The sequence below is a fragment of the Ursus arctos genome, unplaced genomic scaffold (assembly GCF_023065955.2).
Source record: "Ursus arctos isolate Adak ecotype North America unplaced genomic scaffold, UrsArc2.0 scaffold_5, whole genome shotgun sequence".
Lineage (NCBI taxonomy): Eukaryota > Metazoa > Chordata > Mammalia > Carnivora > Ursidae > Ursus > Ursus arctos.
The window spans coordinates 16,920,397-16,932,516 of NW_026623067.1; the positions used below are offsets into that span (position 1 = coordinate 16,920,397).

A 12,120-nucleotide genomic window follows, 5' to 3' on the forward strand; every position below is an offset into this window, starting at 1 on the left:
TGAAAAGAACCTGGGTTTTTCTGTTTATTACTGTGGTAAAATAAACCTAAAATTAACCATTTTAAGCATACAGTTCAGTGGCAGTAAGAACATTCCCAATGTTGTACAACCGTCACCACCATCCATTTCCAGAACCTTCCCATCACCCCAAACAAAAGCTCTATAGCCATTAAACATGACTCCCTCGTCTTCCCTCCCTCCAACCCCGGGGTCACCTCTGTTCTTCCTGTGGCTCTGAATTCACCTGATCCAGGTACCTCATAGGGTAGAATCATATATATAGCATTTGTGTTTGGCTTTTGTGTCTGTGTTGTTGTTTTTTTCCCCACTTCATGTGTTTTCAAGTTCATCTAATGTTGGAGCATGTCTCAGAATTTTATTTCTTTTTAAGGTAGAATAATATCTCCTTGTTTATAAGAACTTGGGGTGGTTTTGTTTGTTTGTTTTTAAAGATTTTATTTATTTATTGGACAGAGGAAGAGAGCACAAGCAGGGGGAGCAGCAGGCAGAGGGAGAAGCAGGCTCCCTGCTGAGCAAGGAGCCCAACGCAGGACTTGATCCCAGGACCCTGGGACCATGACCTGAGCCGAAATCAAGAGTTGGATGCTTAACCAACTGAACCACCCAGGCGCCCAAGAACTTGGGTTTTTAATGACAACTCAGAGACACCAAACCTTAGGGGACCTCTTGTTACCTTATGGTGTGGGTCATGTGGCATTGGGTTTTCTGTTTCCTGCGGCTGGAAGAATCCTAACCAACCTGTTAGGCATAACCCAGGTTCTTGTGTGAAGTTCCAGGTGAGCAATGAGGCCCAGAGAGCCCTCCACACGGAAGCTCTCCAGTGTGTGGCAGAATGCTATAGAATTTCCGTGTGTGTGTGTGCACGCACATGCACGTGTGTAAATCTAATCTATACATACGTGTACAAACACAAACATACAACTAAGGCCACACCTTGACTTCTTGTCATCTTGGTTATTTTCCTTTTTACAGCAGTTAATTTCAACATACACAGTTATTCAGGACTTCACATTTTTCTTCATCACCAAAAATCTATTTCACTCCAGGGGCACCTGGGTGGCACAGCGGTTAAGCATCTGCCTTCGGCTCAGGGCGTGATCTCAGCGTTATGGGATCGAGTCCCACATCAGGCTCCTCTGCTATGAGCCTGCTTCTTCCTCTCCCATTCCCCCTGCTTGTGTTCCCTCTCTCGCTGGCTGTCTCTATCTCTGTCAAATAAATAAATAAAATCTTTTAAAAAAAAAATCTATTTCACTCCAGATTGAAGGAGACACTGTGCCTGGTGTTGTATGGAGGAGTACAGATTAATGGCTTTTTTTCAAAATACTTTTCCATAGTCTTCCCTGGAGCTGGAAACAATCAAGTGTAGTCAAGGGTAATGAATAAAAACATTTATTTAAAAAACACCATCCAGCATCCCTAGCTCCCGCATTGGTAGTAAGCAGGAAGGGTGAGTTAATGTTTTTTTACTGTATGAAATCGGAGATATACAAAGAAGCCACATGATTAAAAAAAGAAAAGTTATTATTTAAACTGAAAAAGAAAAAGGGAGTAGTGAGATACTATGACAAAAAGGGACTTTAAGTAAAGAAAATGTCACCGCGCAATGAAAGCAATCTCTTCTTCAAGGAGTACCGGTAAGGGAGGAGGTTTGACTTACTCGCAGGATTCTGGGAAAAGTTCCTCGTGGAACATTCGGTCATGGCTATGAAGAGGTGGATGCAGAAAGATGTGAGCAGACCCCAGGACTAGGAGACACCGAGAGAGAAAAATCAGGCAGAACGTCTTTGCTCAACAATCCCTACAGAAAATGTATTTTAAAAGAATCTGAGTAAGCAAGTATTGTAATTTGGTTGGGACTATAAAAGTGTAACAGAGAGCAGAGCAAATCAATTATGCTGTCAACACATTAGCATAGCCTCTCATTGGGAGCCTAGCTCGAGCCTCCTTGCAACTTATTACACATCACATTACAAAATTGTTTTTGTTTTTTTTTTTGCTTGTTCTCTTTTCTGGTGCCTAGTTGTTCACATTCTGAGAGAGGACAAAAGCCCTTTGGAGCTCCATCAATTCAAGCCTTTGATTTCACAGATAAAGGAGGGGAAGGTCACACTGAGCCCCAGCGGCAGAGACTGGACGGGAACCAGGTCTCCTGATCCCTCACCGGGCGCTTTCCTCCTTACGACATGACATGACCCGCACTCCACCCTGTGTGTCCCCCCCGCCCCCCCATCTGTCCCTGATGGCTCCCCTTCAGCCTCAGCGGGGGCAGGAGGGCGTGAGGGGAAGGAACAGGGCCGCGTGGGCCTCTTCTGTGTGCTGTGAGTGTGGGCCACGGAAGAGGAGGCCACAGAACGCATCTCCTACTTCCATCCTAAGTCTGCGAATAATCTACGACGTACACACACGCCCACGTGCATGCACACGGTCAGGCTGCTCTGATCACCGAGTGCGAATTACTTCCTGCGAGTGAGAGGAATTTTTAAAGGCTGCCCTAAGAGAGCTGACGGCGAACACAGAGCCAGGGACACATGCACTGTCCAGACACCATGCACATAAAGCCCTAGTTACAGATGACGTCACAAGAGCCTGAGGCTCCAGGGGACCTCACGACACGGCTCCCCGGAGCCCCCTAACCGCAACGCCATCAAATGCGTGGCTAGTCCGTGGTGGCACTGCCTCCAAATCCCCCAATTCCAGCAGAAAGAAAAACACAGCTCATTGGCCTCTTGTAAAACGCCCCACCATTCTCACATTGGCCTTTAATTTCGTATTTATCATTACTCAACAGGCTAAGTGTTCCCGTGGGGCTCTCCGTATTTCTGGGCGACGCTAGGAGTCACGCTCTGCTGCGACATCTCTGAGAGGGGCTTCCCGAGGAAGGGTGGTCAGATCTCCCGGGGACCTCCTCTCACGCGTGTCCTTTGCCAACACAATGGAAGTGTCATCGTCTTTGTAAAACGACTCTCAGGAAGTCCAAGTTCAAGGATATGAGCTAAGGCTACCCTGCGTGATACGCATGGACCGGGACAACCGTGAGACGAACGTTCTTGAAACTCGGACAATCTCAAGTTTATCTGAATATCGAAAAGCACCTCAAGTCTATGCGGTGTCCTGCAGAAACGTATCTTGCTTGAGCTCCCGGGTTTCTGTAAAATTCTGTAAACTTCTTGCCAGAAATGTGCTTTCTCAAGCGGACACGAGCGGTCGGCTTCGCCGGACAGAGCCAGGCGCGTGCTGTGGGCTCCGTCTCAGGAGATGACCTGCCTTCGCACGCTGCTTTTCGTCTCCTTCCACAGAGACTGCTGGATCTGATACACGGACTCCTGAAAGATTCTTTCGACTTGGGTGGGAAAGCCACGACTCTCTTCCTCCAGGGCGTTGATGGTTCGCAGAGCGAAGGGGGTCCTCTCGCGGGGCAGGGGGTTGTTGAGGGGCCGCATGGGGATGACCGAGTTGTACTTGTGCTGCCTGTTCACCGAGTTCATGAGCGACGTGTAGAACTGGAACTTGCACCAGGTGTCTCTCAGGAAGTTCTCGGTCAGGAGCAAGATGGTCCACGCTGACCCGTTCACCGCGTCGTCCAAGTTCTGCAAATGCTGCCGGCCGCAGGGCATCTCGGCAAAGACGATCCCGGGCTTGATGCCGAAGTCATTCTGCAGCACATTCTGGACCCTGAGCGCCTCGTCGGTGTCGTCCTCCGCGTGCAGGATCACGAACTTGAGGAACACCTCGTCCTCTTCCTCCTCTGACGTGTCTCCCCGGTCCTCGGCTCCCTCGCCCTCCCCGGTGGGCGCCAGGGCCTTGGGGCTAGGCTCGGCCAGATCGCTCAGGGGGAGGTCGTCGGGCTTCTTGGAAGCGGACTCCTGGCGCCTCTGACTCATTTCCACCCCGGGACTCTTTCCCCAGGACAGAGAGAGAGGGCAGGGGTCTATTTTAGACTTCCCAACACCCATCACAAATATCCGAGGCAGAGGAGGACAGCGTTACTTCTTTCTCAACATTTCTTTTCATTCTACAAAGAGAAGAAATAACAAAGCAGACGAGTGTTGTAAATGTCATCCAAACGTGACAAACGGAAAAAAAATTTTTTTCATTCAACCCGAAAGCCTCAAAGAGATTGTAATATAGAGGTCCTAAGAAAGAAATGCCAATCGGATCTTGGGGAAAGGAAATCCCTCGTCTTCTGTGAGCTTCGCGAGAACTACCACGGGTGGTCAAGGGGGAGCTGAACAGAGAGTCAGTTTAATGTAACAGGAGACATTCGGAAATCTAACACGGTATTCTGTGAGCGCTAGAAGCCTCCAGAATACAGCCAACTTCTTTGGTATTTGAGGGAGACGAGACGGTACCACGCCAGTCTGTCCATATGGAGTTTAAATCCAACTTCTTCATTACCAAGTTATTGTGTAAACCAGAAACAGGAAAAGTCGAGAGCGACAGAATACTCAAATATTAAATATACAACTTACTTCTGTATCAAACACAAACACAAAACAGAAGACAAATACCAAGATGACGAGCTGACATCTCGACGAAGTCAGCACAAAGAGAAGACCTGAAACGTCGAATGAAATGACGTCGGGGGTTCAATGGCTCGGAGCTCTTCTCCGTGTCAGGGGTCAGGCACGTGTTGGGGCGGTGGGGTGATTACGGTAAGGGTTGTGAAAAGTAAGGAATATCTTTTTTTAGCTAATCCTGGGAATGCTTCAGGAAACTGAGTACTCACCTCGGGAAAAATTAACTTCTGGATTTGGGAGTGAAATCTGGAAACAAAGGCTACTGATCTCCAGTGAAATCAACAAAGAATCATTATAGTCTATCTCCATTCTGCTGTTTTATTTCATAGATTTATTTATTTTTGAGAGAGAGGGAGAGAGAGCACGAGCAGGGAGGGGCAGAGGGAGAGGGAGAGAATCCCTAACAGGCTCCCCGCTGAGTGGGGCTCCATCTCACGACCCCCAGATTATGGCCCAAACTGAAATCAAGAGTCGAACGCCTAACTGACTGAGCCACCCGGGCGCCCTGCCTTCTGTTATTTTAAAAATTTTCAAGTCAGAGTGGAAGAATGAGATCAGCTGCAAAAGAAAAGTGCTTCACAGGAATCTAGTTCAAACAAATCTTCAGGGGCGCCTGGGTGGCTCAGCCGTTAAGTGTCTGCCTTCGGCTCAGGGCGTGATCCTGGCGTTCTGGGATCGAGCCCCACATCGGGCTCCTCCGCTGGGAGCCTGCTTCTTCCTCTCCCACTCCCCTGCTTGTGTTCCCTCTCTCATTGGCTGTCTCTCTCTCTGTCAAATAAATAAAATCTTTAAAAAAAAAAAATCTTCAGATGACGCTGGCAATGTTGTTAACAGAACCCCAAAGAGGCAGTTTCAAGAGGGATTCTTCATCAAAGGGTAGAAGATTTAGAACAGATAAAGACAGGTTTCATATGTCCAAAAAAAAGGGGGGGGGCTCTATTCCAGAGGTTTTTAAATTTATTGTTCATGAACAAAGAGTAGAGTTCAAGGCAAGAATTTAATTAGGCTGATGACCATCAAGCCATAGATAACACAGCTTACATGCACCACAATAATTCGAGGTTAGAAGAAACCGCTCAGCAAAAAATGGTGAAGAACTGGGATGGGAAGAAAAGACAATGAAAAACACAGAAAACGTCTTTCGGATGTTCCCGAGGCGTGAAAGGGTTTGCTACTGCCTCTGCACAGTGAGGGGACTGCTGGCCAGCGCCGGGAATCCATGACGTCTGTACCTCCGATTCCACTCCACAGTGCAACACAACAGCTTCCAAGAGCTACGTTACAGCAGAGCTCTACAGCAGTAACACGTACATCCCATAACAAAACCGCGTGAGCTCGGACTCTCGTCACTGGTTAGGATTCTCTGCTGACTCTCCTGTGTCACGAAAAAAGGTGTTATCCTGCAAAGCTGCAGAAAGCAGCTTCTCCTGTATAAAAAAAATAATAATAATGTTGAGCGATGTATGGAATTGTTGAATCGCTATGTCGTACGCTGGCAACTGACACAACACTGTATGTCAACGATAGAACGATTTCAAAAAAATGGTGAAAGCGTTCAGGAGACACGATTTACAGTGTCAGTTACAACGACCTTCACTTATTTGTTGAGATAAGTTTGTGAAACCAACTTAAGACCAGCACCTTCATCACTGGCTGCTGCAGGTAAGTACGCGTGCAGTACGACAACAGAGAGTCATAAAAAGGGTCCCAAACTACTGGGGTAAAAATGATGTGTCAAGCCAGACTCACGAAATCTCTTCCCATGAACGCAAAGAAAAAAAGGAAAGAATTGCAACTTTAGGTCTCATTTTTCTTAAACACTGGTCAGCAAAAAAGAGCAAATGCCTCTGGAAATCTATGACGGTGCTGTTCCCACGCCCTCCCGAGCCCTCCTCCTCAGCCCAGAGAGGAGAGAGTGAGTGACAAACTTCACTATAAGCTTCTCATGTGGACGCAGAGAGTGAGGAGCTGGCCACGGGGAAGGGACGTGGAAAGCTGTGACCTGGAGGGCGGCCTCTGGGAGCACCACAGTGGTTCCTAGATGGGCAAATGGTCTCCATCCGGGACTGGGGCCTCAAGGCTGGAAGGACGGGCGAGGACTGTGGTCTTGCTGAGCCACTGATGCCGTCTACCACAGGCCTTTCCCACAACACAAGGCAGGCATGGAAGGCTGACGGAAGCAGGCCAGGAAGCCTCTGGAAGGTCCCCTCCCCGTCGGGGACAGGTAGATGCAGGGCAAAAACGCGTTCCTCCCCTCTGTGAAATGGGAGAAGCGTGAAGGCAGCTGCTAGGGAGAGGCACACGAGGTCACTGGTCACAGAAATGAAGACGTCTGGGTATACATTTTTTCGTTTACTTTTTAAGAAAAGGTAGTGGCTGAAATACCTAATGACTTTGAAAGCGTTTATACTGGAAACTCACACTTCCATCCGTGTCTTCCCCATCCCGCCTGTTGCCCCCATGGCCTCCTACTGGTGACCACTTTCATTAATGTCTTCTAGATCCTTCCACTGTTTATGAAAGATTTCTTTCCTTTTCATAAAAAAGTATCGTTTATATATATGTATGTGTAAAAAACACACACCCCTACTGCAAAACAGCAGGAGACAGAGATACATTGCTTTTCCCTTTAATACTCTAAGCTCAAAAGAGTTTTCCACAGTAGTGATAACTTCTTCCCTTTTCTTTGCCACAAAATCTTCCACCACGTGATTGTACTATAATTGTTCCCTGTTCTCGACTATGTGAGCTGTTCCCAGTCTGCTACTATTACGAACAATGCTGCAGAGAACAGCTTTGTGTAACAGTCATTTCATAGGTGTGCAAGTTCACGTCCAGAATAACTTCCCCAAATGGGATTTTTACGTTAAAGGACAAATGCATTTGTAATAATGACAGATTTGGCCAAATTACTCTAAGATTGAAACCTGAGTGTGTGTATGCTTTGAACTTGATAAAATGGTATCCCTACCTCCACCCTTTGCCCAGGAAAGATCTAAGACCAAAGCTACTGATTACCGCTACTGACGACAGCCCCACAGAACTAATGACAGCCTCTTGGGGCAACAATTCTGCCGAAAAACTCAACCTGTCAGAATGGAGTCCTTGAGCTGAAGTTCTGAAGGGAAGAGCAACACGTCCTAGATAAGGAAGGAAAGAGAGTCTAGAATGTACCCACCCTGTATCTAGCCAAAGAGGGCCCCAATAGGATCCCCCGCATTTAAAAGGAGTAAGGTGAAAAGAACAGTGATCGATGGGCATTCTTGGCAAGTAAGCGTACAGACTCCAGGAAATGAAAACAAACACTAAGAAGAATAACAGTGGGACACCTGGGTGGCTCAGTCAGTTAAGCGTCTGCCTTCAGCTCAGGACATGATCCCAGAGGTCCTGGGATCGAGCCCCACATTGGGCTCCCTGCTCAGCGGGAAGCCTGCTTCTCCCTCTCCTGCTCCCCCTGCTTGTGTGCGCGCTCTCTCTCTCTCTCAAATATATAAATATTAAAGGAAAAAAAAGAAAGATAGCATGCAAATGACCAAAAAAATTCCAATTTCATTAAGATTCTGTGCTCTGGGGGCACCTGGGCGGCTAGCTCTTGGTTTCGGCTCAGGTCACGACCTCAGGGTTGTGGGATCGAGCCCTGCATCGGGGTCCGCACTCAGCGGGGAGTCTGCTTAAGATTCTCTCTCTCCCTTGGCTTGTGCACACACCTGCTCTCTCTCTTTCAAATAAATAAATCTTAAAAAAAAAAAAAAAAAGAACTATGTGCTCTGGAATCTGCCTGCCTGAATGTAAATCCCAGCACCCTGCTATAAAAATACTGTGACTTAGCCCAAGTCCCTGGTATCTTTGTGTTTCTGTTTCATCATATATCAAGTGGTGACGATTACAGCATCCACCTTGAGGGTTTTTATGAAGATCAAAATGGCTGAGAACAGTTCTCATACACGTTGGCAGCTGTTAACGGTCATTACACACGTAACAAGGGAGCTAGAGAAAAACTGACACAAGCAGTGTGTAGGCTCTCGGACGGGGCTACTCCCAGTGCAGTCCGGGGACAAGACGCGGGTCTCTGGATGGTCTGGCGCCAGCCCGGGACAAGATGCAGAGACAGACGGTGCCAGCATGTAAATAACCACATCAGCTAAGTACGCTTTTCAGGTCACCGGACGTTTTTCTCAGAGCAAGACAGTTGCTTGCTTTCTTTCTTTTGGGACGATTTTATTTTTAAGTGATCACCACACCCAACATGGGGTTTGAACTCACGACCTTGAGATTAAGAGTCGCATGCTCTTCTGACCAGCCAGCCAGGCGTCCCTGCGGGACATTTTCCATGAAGGAAGTTGCGCGGTTTACCTTCGGTGCGTGCTTCTCGTATTATCGTAGACAACCACTCTGGGGGGCGCTGCCCTAGCACACCCTAAAGAGAATGTGTAACCAAAGAAATGAGAACATCGAAGCTGGGAGAACAGAATTACACGGAGAGAGACTGCAGATGAATCAAGGGTCCAACACCATTAGGAAAAAACAGAGACGGCAACGAATAGCATAAACACGATCAAAACCAAATCAGATGAACATGGTGGAAAGGCTTGAAAAAAAATCAGAGAATGTGGAATGGAAAAAGGCCGTGACAGTAAAGCAATTTGAAAAAAAATGCATAGCTACAGATTGGAAAAAAAAAAAATCAAAGTAAAAACCAACGCATCTGAAATAGAAAATACGATGAATGTTAACACAAAATTCAAAGATAGAAGAGATTCGCCGCCCTCAAGCGAATGCCCAGCCTTACCCATCACAACCAGACGGTCTGTGCCTCCTGATGCAGCTCGGTATGACGTACCCAGCATAACGTATCAAGGAGTCTTGCCAAAAACGTTTAGCCCACCTCCAACCAAGTCTTTAGATACAATCACCAGTCTATAGAAATGAGGAGGACATGAGAAACAGCCACCAAGAGGGGAAGGGAGAAAGTCTGTTCGCTGTCCCTATCGTGGAAGGACCGTTTGGCAACAGGAAGGAATGAGCTACTGATGTGGACGAATCCCAAACTCATTATGTTGTATGAAGGAAGCCAGACCAAAAAAAAGTACACATTCTGATTCCACTTATACCCAAATCCAGAAAATGCAAATCGATCTACAGAGACAGAGAGCATTCCTTTAGACTCGTCAGGGGGCGGCTTGATCACCCCTCTTCTTCCAAGCGTTTCCACGTCGTCCACATGGCATCCTCGAGAAACTCTCTGCCTTTTATTTTTAAAAACCCGTAGTACTTCCAGAGCTGTGTTCTAGATGCTTATGAATTCTAAAATTCAGGCTGCCCTCTCACTAGACTCGGGCCCGCCCCTCAGGACCGCGGGCTGAGGATGTGTAAGTGATGATACGCTGGGGCTGAATCTACAAAATACAAACAGGGGCACCTGGCTGGCTGGTGGTGGAGCGTGCGACCCCTGATCTCGGGATCGTGAGTTCGAGCCCCACGTGGGGCGGGGAGCTTACTAAAAAGTAAGTAAATAAAAAAACTTGAAAAAACACAAACAACTTTCCAAAGAGGAAGCCTGGTGTTCTTAAGAGGGAAAGAAAAGCACGGTCTGAATCCATTCATTCAGCAAATACGTAGTTAACCATCTACAACACTCTAGAAGCCTAAGTTCAGCAGTGAACAAAGCAGAAAATATCCCTGCTCTCATGGAGCTTAAATTCTGATAAAGGGAGATGGATGATAAAAAGGGAAATATATGGGGGCGCCTGGGTGGCACAGCGGTTAAGCGTCTGCCTTTGGCTCAGGGCGTGATCCCGGCGTTATGAGATCGAGCCCCACATCAGGCTCCTCTGCTATGAGCCTGCTTCTTCCTCTCCCACTCCCCCTGCTGTGTTCCCTCTCTCGCTGGCTGTCTCTATCTCTGTCGAATAAATAAATAAAATCTTTAAAAAAAAAAGGGAAATATATGTAATGTATAATAGACTATAAAACACTATACACACACACACACACATACGCACACTCGTATGGTACATGAGAAAGTGGTTAAGTGCTAGGGAAAAAAGATAAAGAAGAGAAGGCTAATAAGGACTGTTGGAGAAAGTTTTGTCGAGGTGTTTTTAAATGCGCAGTCAGGGAACAAAGGACGCATCCAAATAAGACCCGGGTGAGGAAGTCGTCATCTGTGGGAGCATCTGGAGGAAGAACACCCAGCCCTGAGACAGGAGAGGGCCTAACAAGGAACGGAAGCTGGGGGTGCAGTGGGGCTCGTAAGCAGGCGTCGGAGGGAGGAGATAATGGACAGGAGCCACCAGGGGAAGGTTTTGAGCAGACGGACGACAGGATAGGACTTCTGTTTCACGGGAGCCCTCGGTCGCGCCAGGAACAGAGTGAAGGGAAGCAAGAACACAAGCGAGGAGGCTGTTGTGGGAGCCCAGGAGGACCGTGGTGGTTGGTGGCTTGGCCCAGGGCACACAGACGTGGTAAGTGGCTGGATCTGGGGTGCATTGTGGAAGTAGAAGGGACGGGATTTGCTCCCGAAGCTGAGTAGGCAGAGAATACAGAGTCAGGAGTGTGGGCGAGAGGGCCAGCCCGGAGGTGTGTAATTGGCTTTTAACAGTGTATGGACTGTATTTAAAACCTAAAGACTTACGAGATTGTTAAGGGAGTACAGACAGAAGAAGGAACTGGTCCAAGGGCTGAGCCCTAGGGCACTCCAGAGTTATAGGGTCAAGAATGGAAAGAACCAGCAACGAAGAGAGAGTGAGTGGTGAGGAAGGTGGGAGGAGACCAGCAGAGTGGTGCTAAGATGCTAAGGGAGGGAAGAGGTTCGAGGGGAAGGGAGCATGGAATGGTTTTCCAGCGCTTCCAAAGGCAAAATGGGCCAGGCGGCCTAAGGAGCCATGGATGGAGGGTGTGTGGGGTCAGGGAACATCAGCTTCAGGGGACTTGTGCCACACGAGAGGGAGGGGAAACCTCACTGGACGGGCTTCGAAGGAAAAACGAAATTTGAGACTGAGTACAGAGAATGACTTGGAAACATTTTGCCACAAAAGGAGAAAAACGGGGTAAGAGTTTGGGGGAAGTGTGGTACCCTAAGAGCATTTGCTATAAAGATGACTGTTTACGGGTCATCTGGTGGCTCAGTCGGCTAAGTGTCTGCCTTCGGCTCAGATCATGATCTCAGGGTCCCAGGATCAAGTCTCGCATCTGGCTCCCTGCTCAGCGGGGAGCCTGCATCTCCCTCTGTCTCTGTCTCCCCCCTGCTTGTGCGCATGCTCTCTCTCTCTCTCTCTCACTTGCTCTCTCTCTCTCAAGTAAATAAATCTTTAAAAAAAAATGACTGTTAGCTAAGGAGAAAGAGCTAGTGGAGGAGGGCTGTTCAGTGATGCTGGAAAGACAGACGAGGGCTGCTGGAGGGTTGGCCCATGGAGGCAAGCGGGGGGATCCAATGTGCAAAGGGAGAGGTCTGCCTTTGCGGGGGAGAAAAGAGACCGTGTTCCCCAGTGAAAATGAAAGAGGGCAGAAGACAGGACAGGTAGGGGTGGGTGCATGGGTGCGGCAGGGGACATTGGCGTAAGTTCCTTTCTGACCGCTT

At 48.0% G+C, this 12,120-nt stretch overlaps 2 protein-coding genes across 4 annotated transcripts in view; both read right to left on the minus strand.

Annotated features, from left to right (window-relative positions):
- The window catches only part of FEM1C (fem-1 homolog C), a 75,123-nt gene that overhangs the window by 54,037 nt on the left and 8,966 nt on the right, over positions 1-12,120 (minus strand). The window lies entirely within an intron of this gene.
- Positions 1-12,120, minus strand: part of TICAM2 (TIR domain containing adaptor molecule 2) — a 21,030-nt gene continuing 8,910 nt past the window's right edge. For both annotated transcript variants that reach the window (XM_044387338.3, XM_057307449.1), the window contains exon 2: positions 1-4,036. In XM_044387338.3, the coding sequence (XP_044243273.2) occupies positions 3,273-3,977 (705 nt within the window). In that variant the 5' untranslated portion in view covers positions 3,978-4,036 and the 3' untranslated portion in view covers positions 1-3,272. The remainder of the gene's footprint in view (positions 4,037-12,120) is intronic.